The sequence below is a fragment of the Pituophis catenifer genome, unplaced genomic scaffold (genome assembly GCF_029215685.1).
Source record: "Pituophis catenifer annectens isolate HBS135680 unplaced genomic scaffold, rPitCat1.0.hap2 SCAF_2, whole genome shotgun sequence".
NCBI classification, from domain to species: domain Eukaryota; kingdom Metazoa; phylum Chordata; class Lepidosauria; order Squamata; family Colubridae; genus Pituophis; species Pituophis catenifer.
Window position 1 is genome coordinate 172,106,919 of NW_027256882.1, and position 21,432 is coordinate 172,128,350.

A 21,432-nucleotide genomic window follows, 5' to 3' on the forward strand; every position below is an offset into this window, starting at 1 on the left:
GAGCGTGAAGCATCCGGTTTCCCTCTCCCTGCGCTACTTCCGGAGGAACTGGTTCCGCTTCCGGTTAGGATGTTGACCATGGCGGCGCTGCGGAGGCTGGCGGGCTTGCAGAGGTTGCTGGGGTTACCGGTTCGTGCCGTCTCCTCCGGCCAAACAGCGAATCCCACGGTTTCTGCCCGGATCGTCCCGGTCTCTCGCCCTCTGGACGTGGTTGAGTGGCACCCAATGGAGCAGAAAGAGGAGAAGAGCCCTTTCATCAAGGTGAGAACTGTCAGAGGGGAGAACTAAGAGGGCAGGGGAGCAAAAGGGGCAGCTGAGTACTGGTTTCCTCCCATTTCTGTTTGAAAAGGAGATGCCATTTCTTTTTTGGAAAGAGACTTCATTTTCTAAGAACGGCTTTCAGCGATATGGTGTCCTCTGGGTAGGCGCGGGCTACAGTTTGTGGGATTCTCAGCCAGATATTTTGGGCAGCGATCTTGTCAACACGTTTCTGAAATGTAGAAATGCCTATCCTGGAATTATGAGTATTTGATGGTCCCACTTTGTAGCTGAAAAATAGTACCCTTAATGCTAACTCTGTGTCCTGAGGATGTAACTACAGGCATCCTTGACGTATAACAGTTCGTTTAATAACATACAATGGCACTGAAAACAACTGACTGAAGACTATTTTCACACTTATTTACTGTTACAGCATCCCTGTAGTTATATGATTTACATTCGGATGCCTGACAACTGACTTACATTTATGACATTTTGCAGTGTTCCGGAGTCATGTGATCCCCTTTGACCACCCTCTGACAAGCTATAGGGAAACCAGAGTCACTTTAGCAACCGTGTTACTAATTTAAGAACTGCAGTCATTCACTTAACAGATTATTATTATTATTATTATTATTATTATTATTATTATTATTATTATTATTTATTATATTTCTATACCGCCTTTCTCCCGTAGGACTCAAGGCGGTGTACAGTCAAGAAAAATATAGACACACAAACATCATAAAATTGCTAATTAAAATTGTTACTTAGTTTGGTTAATTAAATAAAACCCAGAATTAGATAACATTTAAAAAATTCATTCACATGTTCATATGTTTAGCCCCGCCTGTTGGAACATCAGGGTCTTGAGGGCACGGCGGAAAGCACGGAGATCAGGGATATTCCGTATCTCCGGGGGCAGTTCATTCCAAAGGGTTGGAGCCCCCACAGAGAAGGCCCTCCCCCTGGGAGTCGCCAGTCGACATAATTTGACTGACGGTACCCTGAGTAGTCCCTCCCTGTGAGAACGAACTGGTCGGTGGGAGGCTATTGGTGGCAAAAGACGGTCTCGTAGGTACCCAGGTCCTAAGCCATGGAGCGCTTTAAAGGTGATAACTAACACCTTGAATCGCACCCGGAAGACCACCGGGAGCCAGTGCAGCTCGCGTAGGAGAGGTGTTACATGGGCGTAATGAGCTGCGCCCATAATCACCCGCGCGGCTACGTTCTGGACCAGTTGGAGCCTCCGGGTGCTTTTCAAGGGGAGCCCCATGTAGAGAGCATTACAGTAGTCCATACGGGAGGTAACTAGGGCATGAGTGACCGTGCGCAAGGCATCCCGATCCAGAAAGGGACGCAACTGGCGGATCAGGCGAACCTGATAAAAGGCACCCCTGGCCACGGCCGTCAAATGATCTTCTAAAGATAACCGTGAATCCAGGAGGACACCCAAGTTGCGGGCCCTCTCTGTGGGGAGCAAGATCTCATCCCCTATTGTCAGTGATGGTACCAGCTGACTATACCGGGACGCCGGAAGCCACAGCCACTCGGTCTTGGAGGGGTTGAGTCTGAGCTTGTTTCTCCCCATCCAGATCCGCACGGCCTCCAGATGTGGTGAGAAAAGTCATAACATGGGGCAAAACTCACTTAACAAATTTTTCACTTAGCAACTTAAATTTTGGGCTCAAGTGTAGTCGTAAGTTGAGGATTACCTGGAGTACTGGAGTAAGTGTAGGATAATAAGAGTGTTTGAAGGATTCTGCTCAAGAGTGCATCCTTTATACATCTTTCATTCAGGATTTGTGTTCCATGGAGAGATGGGAAAACTAGTGCTATATATGTTTTTTTCACTCTGTTACTATGTTACTATGTCTAATTTTAGTCTTTCAGAATCCTGAATTGCTGATATGATCATTAGAAAGGGTTGTTGAGTTTAGGCTGTAGTTTTGAAACAGTTCTTTCTTTTTTCTTTCTATTTTAGAGAGCCATTATGTCATAGAATTATCATTGGAAAGAATCTTGAAAATCGTCATCTCCAACACATATTCAGTGCAGTGTGCAACCTCAACATCAGTGGGAGATAGAAGGCTCTTGATTTTTACAAATATTAAACAAATTGCTGTCACAACATAAAAGAATCATGAACAAAGACAAATGATTCCGATTTTTCACTCTAGTGTATTGTTTAAATTGAAACCTAAAATAGCACCATAAAATCTAAGTAATATCCACTTGTTGATTAGCATTATGCCATGTATATTTTTATATTATATTAGGCCTTGCTTTTTCATGGTAAAACCCTGGGATTGAATAAGATTAAAGCTCATTCTCTCTCGCAGACATGTGGAATGTCTTGGTCAGGTATTTGAGCCTTGGTGGCGCAGCAGACTAAAGCACTGTTAAAGTAATACCAGCTGCCTGCAATTATTGCAAGTTCAAATCTCACCAGGCTCAAGGTTGACTCAGCCTTCCATCCTTTCGAAGGTAGGTAAAATGAGGACCCGGATTGTGGGGGCAATAAGCTGACTTTGTATAAAAAAGAACACCGCTTGGGGGTGGGGGAAAGCCCTACTAAGCAGGTATATACAAAAGTATGAAGGCTATTGCTTAACGCATTGTAAGCCGCCCTGAGTCTCCGGAAAAGGGCGGCATATAAATCGAACCAATAAATAATAAATATTTAATTCTTAGTTTCATTCCCATTTATAAATCAGTATTTTCACGGTTTGCAGAATTGTTTATGTGAAATATGTATGAGTTCAGTCTTTTAAAATAAAATTCCATTCAATTATATGGGATTTTAACATTCTCACTTATCTGGAAATAAATACTGTCTTGGAAGTTATTTCTCAAGAAACATTCATAAAATTGTCCTATAAAGTACAATTGTGATATATTGAAACAAGCTTTGCTTTCGTGCAGTGTATTAATCACCAAAATCTCTTTTATATGCCTGCATGATGTAAAAACTAAAAATCAACAAATGATAAACAAGTAACTATAGATCCATGGGTGCAGGAGTTCCAAACAGTAGCTAATAAATATGTTCATTGTATCTTATTGTTTAAAAAAATAGCAACAATGGGATCTTGTAGTAAGCAAATATGAGGTGAACTGTATTTAATTTAATTTAATTTAATTTAATTTAATTTAATTTCCAATTTATATACCGCCCTTCTCCCTGAGGACTCAGGGCGGTGTACAGCCAAGATAAAAAACATAGAATACAAATATTAAAACATTTAAAAATATATATAAATTTTGGCCCGAAAGTTAAGAATCACAGACTAATTAAAAGAATTTAAAAATTTTAAAAATTTCTTCTTAAGCCAACCCGGCTTGCTGAAAAAGATAGGTTTTCAGGGAACGACGGAAGGCATTGAGGTCCTGGATTCTTCTTATCTCCGGGGGCAACTGATTCCAGAGGGTGGGAGCCCCCACAGAGAAGGCCCTCCCCCTGGGGGTCACCAGCCTACATTGTTTGGCTGATGGCACCCTGAGGAGGCCCTCTCTGTGGGAGCGCACGGGTCGATGGGAGGTCATCGGTAGCAGCAGGCGGTCTCGGAGATAGCTAGGCCCTATGCCATGGAGCGCTTTAAAGGTGATAACCAACACCTTGAAGCGCACCCGGAAGACCACCGGGAGCCAGTGCAGCTCGCGCAGGAGCTATAATCAAATGTATACAGTATTATTTCAATAGAAGAGTATATAAATGCTTTTTTTTTTTCTTCCATACAATTGTGACAAGTTGTAGAGTTTGCCTGGACAATCCCTACAGTTTTACTGGCCAAATTTTTCCAAAGTAGTTTGCCATTGCCTCCTTCCTGTGGCTGAGAGAAAGTAACTAGCCCAAGGTCACCCAGCTAGCTTTGTTCCTCGAAAGTGAAACTAGAACTCATTCTCCCATATTCTAGCTTAATGCTTTAACCACTATATTAAACTGGGTCTCATAAATGTTGTAGCTGGTTGCAAATAATATAAGACAAAAGAGAATTAAAATGAAGAAAGTACAGACAAAAATATCAGTATGTATAATAAACAATTATTTTTTAACTATACACTTTACTATCTGTTAAAGATAGTTATGAGGTTTGTGAGCATTATATAAACATCTGTTCATTAATCAGCTGATTTCTTTTTCATAATCTTAATATGCAATTTAGAGATTGGCTTCCTATCTTACATTAATTCTAGTAGTTTGTTTAAAGCAGCATGTTGTATGAGCCTAAACAAGCCATGGCATAGTGTGAACCTGTCTATATGATTCTCTACTCAGAAATAAAAATTAGTTGAATGCAGCACATATTGGGAGTGGGAGTGGCCCAGAGTTGGTTGGAAGATAGGCACCTATATAAATGTTTTAAATAAATTTTATTTATTTATTAGTTTGATTTATATGCCGCCCTTCTCTGGAGACTCAGGGCAGCTTACAATGCATTAAGCAATCAAATCAAAACTCAACACCAAATATTTTACATAAATAAAATGTGAACTGTTCTTTGTATATATTTTTCTTTTTGCCATACCGAGCCACAACTTCAAAAAGTATAACTTTTTATTAAAAGGGTGATTGTGTCTTCAGTTTTTACCGTGCTTGTAAAATTTATTAAAATCAGCTGTTTTAAAGAAAATAAGAATTGTACTTTATATCTGTATGGAATACCTTTATCTGGTTACAATTATTCAATTGTATGTTTTCAAATGAAAAATTCTAAAAGCAATTCAAACAATAAAATGTAAGGCAGGGAATTCTGGGAGGTCCAACTTTTGGGTGGTTATTATAAAGACAACTACTATCATTGCTAGATTTCTCTTTTCTTGCTGGATCAAAACATACGTTCCAAATCAGAACACCCACTCCACTCAAAGTAATTATTAAGGTAATCTTCTCCAACCCCTTTTGTGGGAGAGATTTAAAAAAAAGAAATATTCAGACCTATTAGAATTAAGTAGATGATACATCATCATTGTTTTAGCCATTGTCCACTGCAGGATGAAAGCCTCTTCCACATGTTTCCAAGCAATACAGTCCTGAGCTTTCTTTTGCCAATTGAGCCTGAAATACTTATTGATGTCATTGATCCATCTTGTTGTAGGTCTCTTTCATGGATGCTTTTTATCAAGTGGGATCCATTGTATGACTTGTTCCACCTGCCATCAATTCTTCTTTCTATGTGACCAGCCCATTTCCATTTCAATTCTTTTACTCTCTTGATGATATCATATACTTTTGTTTGTTCTCTAATCCATATGCAGGTCTTTCTATCTTGTCTTGTATTGCCGAGCATGTATATTTCCATGTATCTTTGAGCCACTCAGAGTATTTGTATCGATTGTGAACTTAGTGTCCATCAGGGTGGATAAAAATCGTTTAAAAAAAAAATCAAAAAATCAGATTTTTAAAATTTACGGTAAATCGGATTTTTTTTATTTTTATCATTTATTTTAATAAAATGCTTTTGGAGTAAAAATCTGTCTAAAGATAGTTTTCTATTTAAGATACATTAATAATTTAGTTTATTCAGCATGAAATGGAGCTTAGTTATGTAGCATGAAGCTGTATATTCTGCAACATTTACATTTTTGGTAAACTCATTCAAAGAATCCAAGCTTTGCAGCTAAACAGGAAACCTTCATTTTGTTTGCAAATAATAATATTAAAGATTCTAACTACTCTAACTCACCTGCTGCCCACCACATCCCTCACCTTGTTGTGTCACTGCCGCATCATCAGCCATCCCATTAAACTGAATGGGACTGTCAGTGAGTCAACAGCAGGTCAGAGGAGAAGCCGCTGCGGGACAGAGATGACAGTTGCTCTTTAAAAATTATGATTTAAATAGAGTTGATTTAAATCAAATCCACCCTGATGTCCATGTTTCACCAGCATATATTAGAGCAGGTAGCACACACTGATTGAAAACTTTTCTCTTCAGGCATAGGGGGTGGAAGGTCATTCTTGAAACTTATGCTTAGCTTGCTGAATGCCTGCCAACCACATTTAATACGGTGTTCAATTTTCTTTATTGTATCACCTTCCATTGAGATCCATTGACCAAGGTATACTATATATAGTGGTCTACTACATCTAGTTCTTCTCCAGTTATAAATTTTTTTCTTTCTTTGGTGAATTTATTAAATATAACCTGGCTCTTTTTCAGGTTTATTTTTAAGCCAAATGGTTCTCCTGTTTTGTGAAGCTCTGGTATGTCTCTTTGTAGCTCTTCCGAGTTTTGTGAGAAAAGAACAACACCAGCTGCAAATCTGAAATGGTTTAAATAATGGTTATTTATGATACATGGATAGTGATTAGATGAACCCATTATGTTAAGATGTAATTTGCTTTTATCACCACTTGTTGAAAAAAGCCGCAGTGATTTAATGTGATGCATGAACTCAGCCAATATGGGGTTTCTTTTACTCTTCTGTAACATTGGATATCTTTGCTTATTTTGGTTGTTCTTTGTAATGGACAACTGAGCCTCTCTACAGACAAGCACCAGGTTTTTTTCCTTGCAGAAAAGAGAAACAAGGAATGTGGAAGCTTTACTGTCTACTCGGGCATGGAGTTCTGACACTGGTCACCAAGTTGTCATGGTAGAATTGTCCCTTTCCATTTTGTTCCCCTGCAGGGAATTTTTTAGGCTGTAACCTCAACAAGAGCTTTTCTTTCTTTTAGTGGAAGAAAAAGATAGGAGGTTTGCTTCCAGTCTTACAGCCAAGGCCAAAAAGTTCCTGCAGTCTTTCCCTATACATTTGGAAGGCACTGTTAAAGAAAGCTAAAGGTTAAAGAAAGCTGTTTTCAAACAGATTCATAGAAAAATAAAAAATCCGTTTTCCCCTTAACAATTTGACTGGATGTATTTTGTTGGGGGATTTAAAGCATTAAAGTTCTGTGTAGGTTTTATTCATAAAGGGTTTTGTGGTTCAATTTTCTTCTTTTAGTTCATATTTTATATTTTATGTTTAAGTTTTAAAGCACTGTTTTCTAATACCATAATAATTTATTATTAAAAGTGGTTGTGTATGCCATCCCTGCGTGAAGGACAATCAATTTGTGTCCTGTGTTTCTGGTACAAGACTGCCAATACTAATTTTACTTAATTCAGCCTTCTGCTAGAGATAGAAAAAATGTCATTTAAAAATAAATGCAAGAGTTCCTGGACTAGAAAAGAATAATGTTTTTCCCTTTGAAAAAGGGAAGAGAAGCAGAAGACCTTTGCTTCTGGGCGATTTTATTTCTGTAGAAATACATAATGGATTTTAGCCAGGAATTTGTGTTAGGGTCTTGATTTATGTTTCTCTCTAGTGCAAGTCTCATTGTCTCACGTTCATAGTTCCCTGAACTTAAAATATTGTGGTTTATATCATTCTTGAATCAGTTCCATGATTTTTCTTTATAGTTTCTTTGTGATCTATGATTTAATTTGGAATCCAACACGGTTTTCTTTGGTTACTGTGGTAGGAATCACCCCATTTGTAGCAGATCAATCTCATTTTATAGTCAGACTGAAACATTCCGTTCCTTTTGGATTTTTCTTGTTTAATACTGTGTTTCCCCGAAAATAAGACCCTGTCTTATATTTTTTTGAACCCTGAAATAAGCACTTGGCCTTATTGCCATGCACACAAAAGCCCGATTGGGCTTATTATCAGGGGGTGTTTTATTTTGGGGGAAACAGGGTATTGAATGCAGATTTCATTACCCTTTGAATCTCAAGGTTTTAGCTCCAATAATAAGCTAGGAACTTTTAAAGAGCTAAGTGGATACTGTACACTTAAATGAATGCTATTAAAAATAACCTTTAGAAGTCATTGGGAGATTAAATCAGCTTTCCAATGGCTAACCCTCTTATATAACTTATTACTATGGTTATATTATTTTGTAGTCCTTGGCCTTTTCGGAGATGAGTATTCTTGAGCCAGTATTTGCTTTCCAATTTTGTAGACTTTTACAACAATAAATATTCATTGTTAGCGTTAAAGAACATATGGGGTTCAGGCTTGACTTGTGGAGTCCTTTGTGCTCTCTGAACTTGGCTTTTTTTCTGAAGACGTTTCATTACCCAACAAGGTAACATCATCAGTGCCAGAAGGAAGTGGGGTTTCCTCTCTGTTTATATACGGGTAGTCCTTGACTTACAACCACAATTGAGTCCAAAATTTCTGTTGCTAAATGAGACAGTGGTTAAGTGGGTTTTGCCCCATTTTATGATCTTTCTTGCCACGGTTGTTAAGTGAATCCCTGCAATTGTTAAGTTAATAACATGATTGTTAAGTGAATCTGGCTTCCCCATTAACTTTGTTTGTCAGAAGGTCACAAAAGGTCACATGACCCTGGAACACTGCAACCGTCATAAATATGAGCCAGTTGCCAAATGTCTGAATTTTGATCGCACGACTGTGGGGATGCTGCAAAGGGTCGTAAGTGTGAAAAATAGTCATAAGTCACTTTTTTCAGTGCCATTATAACTTTGGTCACTGAACAAATGTTTTTAAGTGGAGAATTACTTGTAAAGTAGCTTGCCCTGTCATAGTTGGTGTAGTATTGTTTTTTCCTTTGTAGTTCCTTAATTAGGCTGATTGATTAAGCAGCAGCCTAACCTTGAATCACCTTAATTCAACAACCAGATGCCAACCATGGTATCCAGCAAATCAAGAAACTACCTAGGGGGGGAAACCCCATCCTGGAGTTATTGTCCTGCAATAAACAGAAGATTTTCTTACTTCTTTCAGGCTTCTTTATAATGTTGAATTATAGCGTTATAACATCCCTTTGTTAAATTTCATGAGTTAAGGACCAACTGGAACTCTTGGCTTCTCAGTTACATCCACTGATCTTGGAATAGCTGTTACATCTGGCCACATGGTGGTGCTGTGACTCCATGTGCCATTATAACTGGGGTTTTTGTTTTGTTTTTAATTGCTATAGCATGTGTGATAGTTGATCCTGCCCTCTTATGTAGCTTTGGTGCCTGAAGGAAATTTTAAGTAGCAGGGCAAGAGAGCAAGCAATTCACCTTTACCATTACCTTTATTGAAATGTTTGATTCAGAGTCATGTCATTGTCTGGTTAAGTGAGACAAGAGCTAAAAGGACATCATAATATCCACTGCGTTTAGCGACAATTGTAGCTATTTGCTACTAGACGGGAAAATGTATTCTTGGAGGTTGCTTAGTTCTTTCTTATCCATGTATGTTTTTCCCCCATTGCTATAACTTTGGCATCCTCTCTCAGTTTCAGTTAACTAAAATAATTTTCTTTGTTCCTGTTTCTCTAATTTCTCTCTCTCTCTTCAATATGGATTGTTGTCTGATTGCAGGTAAAAGAAAACTTTACAGGAAAGCATGATGGTTTGCTTACAGTAGGTGCTAGAGAGCCAATGAATACAGATTGTTACCTATTCAGGCATTTTAGTGGAATTTTCTCCTCCTGAGAAATTATGTCAACATTTGCAAAGAGCACACCCATCTCTACTTGACAAGATGCAGGGGAAATGAAAACCTCAAATGCGTTATAAGATTTTGACAAAGACTGTCTAACTGAATGTGTTGTTGAAAAATCCATGTTTTGTCTCTTGAATGAACAACTAAATATATATGCTTTTCTCACCTGACTCAGGAAGCTAGAAACCATCTCCATTTGTTTCTTGATTTGCAGGGCCCAAAGCTACTGAGGATAAAATAACGGGGATGGTAGAATTTAAGACTGCTGGGGATCTTGGAAAGTTCTTTGACTAGGAATTAGTTTTCTATATCCCACACCTTACAGTTTTTTTTTTTTATCAGTACTGGTATCTCTACAATACTGGTATTCATTTGTATACAGTTGAATTCATTTGAAGCTGAATTTCCAACTCGCTACTGATGAAGTACAGCTTCAGCAGCAGTTTACCATAAAATAAGTGAAATTATTTGCATTAGCCAGTACACACTACTCACGGCTGTACAATTTTCCTGACTCCAGACATTTATCATCCTATATATTTAACCAAATATCATTTCTAGTTTATAGAAAGGTAGGATTGTGTGGGCTGGTGGGTTTTTTCCATTAGTATTATGTACCCAGTGCTATGAATGTTTCTGTTGAGTACTACATAATATCCTACTGTGAATATAAATTTGTGTTATGTAATTTCTCAAATAGTACATCAGGAAGTGTTCCTCTGATTTTTGCCTTTGTGGGAATATATAAAATCAACTGTAGTGATTTGTAAACTATAGCTTTTAGTTTAATGTGTTTTAAACTATTTAAAAGCCTTGGAGAATAAAAATATCCTTTCCTACATCTGAAAAAATAATAAAGCAGGCATCAGGCATTGCTAAGAAAGGCATTTTGGTAATAGAAGGCCAGAATTGAAAAAGAAGACTGTCAATTGAATTAAAACCTCTACAATTTAGTCAGATATTTCTTTCACAAAATATCAACAGTTATATGCACAAAGGTGGAAAGATTTGACTTTACCCACAATGGAGGAATGATAAGTGCAGATGATGGAAGCTCATGAAATGTCCAATTTGACTGCTCTAGAGAAAGGACATTGTGTAAATTTAATGGTGATTGGAAATCTCTTATTGACTTTTTATGGGAAGTAAAATAAGTCATAATATATTGTTTTGAGGATTAGATTAAAAATAATAAATTATGGAGAAAATGTAAACAATGCCGTATTTATTTAAATTGTTTTGCCACTCATCACACCACAAGTCAACTCTATAACTATAAAAGAGATTATTTTATATTTTTTACTTATAACAGCTGCTAGAGAAAATTGGAAGTCACTCCTTTACCATTCTTTTTTTTTTTCTTTTCTTTGATTGCTGCACCTTTGTCTTTGCTCTTTTGTTTTTTCTTTTTCTTTTTCCTTTTTTCCATTTTAAATATTCTGGTTAGTTTTTATTCTGCTTTAAAATTTTTATTTAAAATGAAGTTTCTTCCACAAAATGGTCCCTTTGTCTGTTATCCTTTCTGAATAGGTTTCTGATTTTCTGTCTCAGTTGCTTTATTATTACGATAACCACAAACTTTCCTATACCGTAGTATTGAAGTTGATGTCTGGTAGGTAGGTGAACAGCATTTTCTCTGCGAAAGTAATGAGTTTTGAGACCCACTGTTTCTATCACTATGGTGATAGTGAAGCCATTATGATGCTGTGCTGTTTTAAGGGGCAATATCCTTGAAAGTTAGGTTACTGTCCCCAGAATAATCTATGAATTTGACCAAAGTTGGGATGAAATTAAGGCTTTCCTATAGTTATGAGAGATGAAAAATAGTATCTTTACATAGATTTTTTTTTTTATGCTGTTTCTGAGAATATCTTAGAGCAGGGGTTCCTAACCTCCAGTCTGTAGACTGTCATCATGACGCAACACGCCAGCAACTGGGCCACGCAAACAAGGGAAGCCCCATCCGCGGGATGCAGACAGCATGCAAAACCACGCCCCCTCCAGTCCACGGAAAAACACTTCTCCACCAAATCGGTCCCTGGTGCCCAAAAGCTTGGGGACCGCTGCCTTAGAAGTAATACTGTTTCTCATGATGGCTGAAGTTTAGGAGATTTCCAGAGAAATTATGTGAGTTTTGAGTTCTTCAGAGAAAACTCATATTTGTGCTATTCTTGATTGAATTCGTTGTAGAGGTAATAATCATGCTCCTTTAACACCATCAGTAGATACTGATAAATAAATTTTAAGTTATGTGAATTATGTTTTAAAAGGGAGTTCCTGTGTGGGTTGGAACGTTGGTGTAGTTCTGTCATTGACTGCCCTCCATTAACAAATGGGCTGTTGTATCATGTATTCATACACTTTTGAATAACCATCAGGGGCAGCCCTGTTCTTAGCATAATAAACAAATGCTGTGTTTGTTAAAGATCATGCAGAACACTAAGTGATCATGTATTTTGTTTGATTTTTGACTTGTAAATTGCTCATATATAGCTAATTGTAGCTTTTGCAGTAAAAGTAATAGAAACCATGACATAGCAAGGTACAGGACTGCAGCCAAGCAAGAAAGAATGAGGATGAAAGGGAAAAAGGCTCAATTGCATTATAGTTTCAGGAAAGAGTGGAAAGTAAATTGCAGGGAAAGAAGATTATTTGTAATTGAGTTCTGAAATCCCATCTGCCCCCAATTCTTTTGGGAACAAAGTTTTCAAGATTAATTGAAATTGTACAGTGCTTTCATTGTGTCTCCTGCTTCATTTATAAGTACACTTCCTTTCCCATCCTTCATCCCTCAAATCTGGGCACAGTACCAACTGCATCTTGACACCTTTGATCTACTTTCCTTTTTCAAATCTCATTTCTAATCCTTGCATGGTACTATGTGGGTCAGAGGAAACATAGCAATGCAGGTATAAGATTTACTGAATACACAAAGGAAACTTTTACTGTAGCCAGACTTTGCAGCTTCTTGTTTCTCAGAAATGTGCGGTGGCTATATTGGGATAGAGAATAATCCATATTTTAAGATGTCACAGAGGTTTTGTGCTTGCTATGCTTGCTGAAATAGGGACACTAATTTTGTCTACAAGCCCTTTTTAATACTTTCCTACTTGGCCTATGGTGAGAAGCCTAATTCCTAGTGTTAAAGAGCAGCCGTGGCTTTGCAGGGTACGGCAACTCTTGGTGCTCTGTTGGATGGGGTTCAGAGCCAGCATATCTATTGGATGGACAGCTGAGATCCAGGCTTCTTGGAAGCATTGAACAGCTGGCTGATTGCTTCCCTCCCGGAGAGGCATTCCTACTGGAGCATCTGCCTACTGCACCTGTGCTGCTTTTCCCTGTTTCATTTTAGTTCCATTGAAAGAAAAAGCTGGATCTGATCCAGGTTAAAACTTTACACCTAAGAATACAACATAAATGGTGTCGTTCTCCCACTGATCGAAACAGGAGCACCTGTTGCTTGCATACCTTTTATTCAGTCCCGTAGTATTTGCGCAGGAGAATATGGAAATGTGAGCTTTGAATGGTGAAAATGCCATCCCCTAACTCTGACCTCAAGAAGTATGTCCTTAGAGGTGCTGATTGAGTGATTGCTTCTGAACAAGACTGTAGGAGCAACGTAAGACAACCATTATCCAGGGGAACTACATCACTACGTGAGACAACAGGAGCTCGAAATGGGACAACTCGCCACAGCCAACTTGTCATGGCCAACTCACCGTAGGACAATTTGCCACGGGACAACTCGTTGCGGGACAATTTAACAATTCTATTTATTTATTTAAAATAAATAAATTATTCTAATTTTTGCCATTCATATTTCATTCTGTCCCTCCTTTTGCATCCTTTTTTTAATGATTCTTTTCCACTATTTCTTTGCTATTAGTGTAACTCTTGTCCTGCAACGAGTTGACTGTGGCAAGTTGTCCCGCAGCAGATTGACCGTGGCAAGTTAACCATGGTGAGATGGCCGTGGTGAGTTGGCATGTCATAGACCCCAGGAGTTTGCCAGAAGGACCAGTGGAGAAGCCCCTAAAAATTTTTTCCTGTAAATCGAGAACTGGTATTTGGCTAATCTGACAGCCTACCAAGAGAGCAAGAAGCACTAAAAGTCTTTCTACTCGTTGTGCCCCAGTAAGCAAAAATTAAGTTGAATGAATAAATGTCAACAACTGTGACTTGCGACTGGTTGCTTAGCAACCATTTTAAATTAAGACAGACCTCCAAAAAAGTAATTTACAACCCAGATTCAAAGTTCTGGCAGCCACCCCACATCCACATGCTCATATTTTGGGAGCTCAGCAACTGGCCTGCATTTTGCAGCCGTTTGCAGCATCCCTCGGTCATGTGAATGTGGTTTACATTTTTTGCCAGAAACCAGACAATGAATAGAATAGAATAGAATAACAGAGTTGGAAGGGACCTTGGAGGTCTTCTAGTCTAACCCCTGCCCAGGCAGGAAACCCTACACCCATGATGGCGAATCTTGATAGCGAACCACAGATGGCACGCGTAGCCATATCGGTGGGCACATCAGCTCAGCTCCAGCACACAAGTGCGCACCTGCCAGCTGATTTTCAGGCCTTCTGGGCCTACCAGAAGTAGGGAAACTGGCTGTTTCCTGCCTCCGGAGGGCCTGGGGTGGGGGGAAAGACCCGTTTTTCTCTCTCCCCAGGCTCCAGAGCCTTTCTAGGAGTCTGGGGAGGGTGAAAACAGCCTCTCCCCTCCCCTCCCCGGAGACTCTCCGGAGACCGAAAACAGCCCATTTGCCAACTTCCGGTGGGCGCATAAAATTATGTCTGTGGGCACGCACGCGCGCCCCCTCCCCTCACTCCTGGCACGCGATGGCAAAAAGGTTAGCCATCACTGCCCTACACCACTTCAGACAAATGGTTATCCAACATCTTAAAAATTTCCAGTGTTGGAGCATTCACAACTTCTGCAGGCAAGTTGTTCCACTTATTAATTGTTCTAACTGTCAGGAAATTTCTCCTTAGTTCTAAATTGCTTCTCTCCTTGATTAGTTTCCACCCATTGCTTCTTGTTCTACCCCCAGGTGCTTTGAAGAATAGTTTGACTCCCTCTTCTCTGTGGCAACCCCTGAGATATTGGAAGACTGCTATCATGCCTCCCCTAGTCATTCTCTTCATTAAACTAGACATACCCAGTTCCTGCAACCGTTCTTTATATGTTTTAGCCTCCAGTCCCCTAATCATCTTTGTTGCTCTTCTCTGCACTCTTTCTTGAGTCTCAACATCTTTTTTACATCGTGGCAACCAAAACTGAATGCAATATTCCAAGTGTGCCTTACCAAGGCATTATAAAGTGGTATTAACACTTCAAGTGATCTTGATTCTATCCTTCTGTTTATGCAATGGGCTCACTTAACCACCAAGATGCTCACTTAACTGCCACACACATAAAAAAAATATATCATAAAATTGTGTCAGTCATGCGATGACCCAATTAACAACCAGCGTGACTTAAGACCATAATTCTAGGCTCAATTATTGTCGTAAGTTGTGGACCAACTATATACTCCTACTTTCAAACAAGCCGACATATATATGCAGTAAATACTGGTTTGTACATTTCCTTGAATAATTAGGCAACGGATTGGAGCACTTTAGCTGTTGAGAAAAGATGAGGATTTATCAGTTGTACAAGGAGATTGGACAACAGAAGCTGACAGTAAAAGCAGTTTCAGTTCAGGAAAACAACCAAAACAGAGGATTAACACCAATAACTGAGAATAACAACTAGAAGGATAAGGTGCGGATTATATTCTGTACTGTGGGAACTGAGAAACAATTTTTAGAGATGAAACATGTTCTGAGCATTTAGTAGGAAGAAAGAAAAAAAACCATCATAGTAAATTTACAAAGGGCAGAAATGTACTCTGTAAGAAGGCTAAGAGAAAAGCAGTGATCATTTGTGACTCACTACAGGAAGGAATCCAAACAAATAAAATGATAAAATAAATAATAATAATAAAAAAAAAACAGCACACCTCTTCATGAGCAATCAACACCCAGATAAGCAGGGTGAACACCAGGAGAGCAATCCAGCAGTAAATAATACTCTAATCAAGGAACTACCAGCTCAAGTAGTAAACAACAGCCTAATCAAGGAACTACCAAGGAGAAAAAACCCCCATCGGCACTGTCGGGCAAGCTGCTGTCTATAAACACCCTGCACTTCTAGCACTGAAGAATGAATGGGGTTATACTTCCGCCTTAGGCTAATGAGCAACGGGGGATCTTCTTGGAGTCATAGCTCCTGCTTCAGGATCTGGTGACCACTGTGGCTAGGAAGGCCATTGACCAAATCCGTCTATTTTTTTTCCCCTTTTTACTGTGTTGTTATAAATCTTGACATATTGCATTGTTTCAGTACAGTGATGTTTATATAATTAAAGATTATTGGCATGACATTATTATAACTTACAGCACAGAGTACTGAAAATAGGGGAAAGAAAAAAGTATTCTACATATCACCCACAATTTCAGATATCAACCTCCCAAAGATAACATAATTTGGCTTTTTCATTCAAAATTGAATATTATACTGAAAAAAGAACTGCTGTGACTCACATCAAAGTATTCATTATATGATAAAGATTTTAATCTTAAATTACTTAATATTAAATATTAATACTACTAAACTAAATATTAAATATAGTTGTCAGTCATCCAGAGTCCGTATATATGAATTGCATAGCCATATAAATGTATTAAATAAATAGTCTCAATTGTTTCTTCCTAGATGTGTGTGTGTGTGTGTGAGTGTGTGTTAAAGGGTTATGTGAGGGAGAGAGAGGGAGGGAGGGAAGAAAAAAGAAAATAAAGAACAAAAATGACTTCTGATTTCCTCCTTTTTATAGTTCTGCTAATTTGCAATATCTGTAGGCATTTAGAACCATTAGAAGCTATATTATATTTGCCCTGCTGTGTAATGTCTTGAATGTATGACTTTTGGCTTAATTTTTGGCTTAAATTAAATATACACTTCTATTGTGTATATACAGTATATACTGTATCCGTGATGGTGAACCTATGGTACATGTGCCACAGGTGGCACGCCGAGCCCTCTCTGCGGGCACGCCAGCTGTCGCCCCAGCCCTGCTCCACCTGCTTTGGACACTCGGCACCAAAAAGGTTAACCATCACTGGTATATACACTATTAGTTTTGCCATTGATGTTTATCCCTCAAATTTTAAATTTCAAATCAGACTTGCTGGAATTGTATCTTTTTTCCATGTTGAGCAAAATTTATTCTTGCTGCTATAAACATGTATCTCATTAAATTATGATGTTGATTTTCTGTGAGTATACCTAGTAAGAAAAGTTGTACTTTCATTTCAAATTTAAATGCCAAGAATGTCTGTATTCTACAAGGTATGTTTTTCATGTAGCAAAAGCTTCCTTCAGTTTCATGACATTTTCAACTGCTATAATTAGTGCACCCATTGTGCCCATAGCTAGACTGGGAAAACAATCACTGATGCTTTATTCATCTTATCTTTGGACTGTTGCAATGTGATCTATATGGGCCTGTCCATGAAGGCCACTCAGGAGCTGCAGCTAATCCAGAACACAGTGGCAAAGGCAGTTAGGAACATGTTATAGCATACCCATGTAAGAGCATTGTTTTGTGAGCTTCCTTGCTTACCAGTAAGTTTTCAGGAACACTTTAAGATGCTAGTTATCATGTATAAAACCCTTTAGGGCATAAGATCTAGTGGTTTATGGGACCAGCTATAGTCCATATTGTGGTGGGATTCAAATTTTTTTACTACCGGTTCTGTGGGCATGGCTTGGTGGGTGTGGCATGGCTTGGTGGGCATGGCAGGGGAAGGATACTGTAAAATCTCCATTCCGTCCCCACTCTGCAAAATCCCCATTTCTTCCCGATCAGCTGGGACTCAGGAGGCAGAGAATGGATGGGGGCGGGGCCAGTCAGAGGCATTTACCAGTTCTCCAAACTACTCAAAATTTCCGCTACCGGTTCTCCAGAGCTAGTCAGAACTTGCTGAATACCACCTCTGATTCCATAGTTTCCATACATCCTATATAATCAACGTGTTTTGGCTCTCCTTGATTAGACATGAAACTTAATGGAATCCAGGTAAGGTGCCCCATCTGTCACAGCACGTCCTCTCTGGAATGATCTCCCCCCCAGAGCTTGTATAGCTCTTACCCTAACCCAATTTAAAGAAACACTTTAAACCTGTTTTTTTTCCCCCAGGCCTCGAGTTAGTGGTTGGTGGATGTATTGATGATATTTATTTATTTTATTTATTTATTTTATAAAATTTGTATGCCGCCCTATCTCCAAGGACTCAGGGCAGCTCACAACGACAATCGACCAAGCGACTGTTAAAAACAACAAATATACACAAAAAAATAAAGTTTTTTTAAAAATTTAAAATATACTACCCCATCAGTCCAGGCCGGGGGACATAAATAGCCAGGTTTTCAATTCACGGCGGAAGGTGCGAAGGTCAGGGGCCAACCGGAGCCCCAAGGGAAGTTGATTCCAAAGGGTGGGGGTGCTCACAGAGAAGGCTCTACCCCTGGGGGTTGCCAGCCGACATTGTCTAGCCAACAGCACCCTGAGTAGGCCCCTCTCTGTGAGAGCGCACCGGGCGATGGGAAGTTGACGCTGGTTGCAGATGGTCCGACAAATAGCCTGGGCCTAAGCCATGAAGGGCTTTATAGGTTAACACCAGCACCTTGAATCTCCTTGAATTTGTTTTGTTAGTGTTGGTGCGCTTTTTCCAGGTGTTTGTTTTGTAGAATATTTGTATTATTATGTTGGTCTTATCTTTTACGCTACTTTAGAGTTGGAGAGCCTACACATTGAATACATTTAATAAATAAGCAATTATGTGATATGTTGAAGAAAGAAAGATAAATGCACTGTTGATTTGTACCAAGAAAAATATACATTCCGAATCATGAAAAGGATTGTAATGGTTCTACTTTATTCTGTTATGGTCACACCCCATTTTGTCCTGTTTTGGATATCACACTGTAAGATGGATTCAGATTCAGAGAATGGCAGTGACAATGATCAGGGCATTAGATATTCATCCGTATGAAAAGAGACTGAAGGAGCTGACTATGTTTAGCCTGGAGAAAAGATGACTGGATGGGGATAGGATACTGTTCTCGAAATATTTGAAAGGATATCACACAGAAGAAAGCAAAATCTGTTCCCTTGTATTTCCAAGTGCCAGATACACAAGAATGGATTTAAGTTTTTGAAAGATTTTTTTGTATTCGTTAGAAGAGGTATCCGCAGGCTATGGTTAAAAAAAAAAAAGTTAAGTTGGTAGCCACAAGGGTCTGATTGAAGTTCTATCTGTTTTTTATTGGATTGTGCATACAATGCACATAAAAAACACTTTGATTGCTCTATTACAGCCACCATGTTGACTTTCTTTTAAGCCTGAGCATTAAGGGAAAAATCCACCTTGTAACAGTAAATGCAGTTTAGCGCTAGAATTAATTATTAAGAGAGGTGCAGATCTCATCCTCATTTGGTGTACTCAAAATCTAGTTTGTTCATTGTCTGAAATTATTTTATCATATTTAAGGACTGCCCATCTGCCTCATTCAGGGAATCTGAGCAGTGTATGATAAAATATTAAAAGGATGAAGATACAATATATAAAATTAAAAAGAAGCAAGAAATGTTAAGAATCACTTAAAAGGCAGGGGAGAGGGCTTTCAGGGCACCAACCAATCCCACAACCTCATGTTCATCTGCTTTAAAAATACTTTAATTTGGATTCCTGCACTGTGCGGATGATTAAGCTTGATCATACAGGATGGCCATTCCAACCCTGTGTTTTTGATTGTACAACGGAAGGTGTAAACCTGTCTCTACTCAGTCAGGTTTGGCACTTAAAATGTATCAATTGAGAGGGATTCTGTCTGATCTAGATTGGTAGCAGCAATCAAGGAAATATAAATTGTATTTTCCTGAATCCATACATTCCATTGTAAAATGAATTGAGACAAAGTCGTTAATGCAACCTTGGAAATACAGTTTTGTCACTAGTATCTTTCAATAGCATAGAGGCCATTCATAGTTTAATGTTTGCTTTATGTACACTTATAAAAGGAATAGCAAGCAGTATGCAGTTTAAGTAGTGGTGAAAGGAAAGAGACTGTAGAACACCCATAATCTGATCCGGTTGGATCATTAGTGCTGTTAACAGCATTTCCTGGGTTGCTTCCTTCCACATGTATTGGACTGCGGTTTCATCAGTTCTCAATCAATGACCATGGCCAGAGAAGATTATGAGGTGCATAATCCATGTCATTAGGAAGATAGCAAGTTGGAGAAGCCTGAATTAGAGGATAGAGCTAAAGTTATTAAGTACATAATTTGCTACCAAACAAGATAGTTCGGCATCTTCTATTTTGTCAATTGTATGCAATGTGTTCAAAGACCACATGTGTTCAATTAAACTATGGTACATTAAACTACAGTCTGGTAAATGAGTCATAACTCACTGCAATCATTTCCTTATGTGAGTTAAAATCAAAGTAAGCACCTTAAGGTTATTATTTTGTGAACAATTATTGTATTGTGAACTCAGCCATTGTCTTGTAGGCTGCATACACTTCTCAGTATTTCATTGCTATTGCTGGCACTCATCTCTCATCTTATTAACAATGAATGTTAATAGGTTACTTTTCAATGTCACCTCGTTTGTTATAGGAAACAATACATGGGTTAGGCAGCTTCTGTTTCAATCTTTTATTTGACCTCTCAAATTTTTCTTAATGTTGAGTGTTTCCTCTTTGATGATTGGGAAAACAATGCTCTTTATTGGCATTTTAGAGCATGTATAAATGCACACTTATAAGTCAATAAAGTTAGCAATAATAATAATAATGAATAATAATGAAAAAGAACCATAAAGAGGAATCGTGGTTTCAAAAACCACTGACTAGAAAGGCTAGTCTAAACATATTGGCAATATACCCATCTTCCCCTATTTATTTACCATATTATAGAGTAAAAGGTACCATATTTACCCGAAAATAGGACATGTTCCGAAAATAAGGCCAAGCCTAGTTTTTGGGGTGGGCGTAAATATATGCCCTCCCCCAAAAATAAGCCCTAGTAACGGGGTGAGTATGGCCAGCACAGGAGGCAGCCCTTCCCTTCCCTGGTCACCTCAGGGCTTCTCGGCCCCTTAATCGAATCAGCTGAGCCGCTCAGGCCGCCTTTCACAGCTGATCCGCGGGTGCCACTCAGGCCGCCTCCTCCAGCAAGCGCAGCCACTTTTGCAGCCAATTGCGGCTGCAAAAGAAGCTAGAAGCCAAGCGACGCACCCCACATGCCTCGCACCCTCCTTACTTAATGGTGACAGTCACAGCAGGCAATTCTGCCCATGGAACAGCTGCCTCATGGGTGCCGCTCTGGCCAGTGCCTCCAGCAAGCGTGGCCATTTTTACCATGGATTGCAACCACTTCTGCAGCAGGAGGCCAAGTGATGCGTCCCATGTGCCTTGCACCGGCCTTCCAAAGGGTACTGTAGTAGCAGCTATCCACAATTTTTTTACCCTTATTTCGTCCCGACTGTACTGGGCCACGTGGGTTAGGACGAAATAAGGGATAAAAAATTGTGGATAGCTGCTGCTATGGTACCATTCGGAAGGCCGGCGCAAGTCTCCTGCTGCAGAAGAGGCTGCGCCTGA

At 39.0% G+C, this 21,432-nt stretch overlaps 1 protein-coding gene across 1 annotated transcript in view; it reads left to right on the top strand.

Moving 5' to 3' along the window:
- The first annotated feature begins 34 nt into the window (after positions 1 to 34).
- Positions 35 to 21,432, top strand: part of NDUFB11 (NADH:ubiquinone oxidoreductase subunit B11) — a 62,344-nt gene continuing 40,946 nt past the window's right edge. Inside the window, exon 1 of the mRNA XM_070938039.1 lies at positions 35 to 261. Coding sequence (XP_070794140.1) covers positions 70 to 261 — 192 coding nt within the window. The 5' untranslated portion in view covers positions 35 to 69. The remainder of the gene's footprint in view (positions 262 to 21,432) is intronic.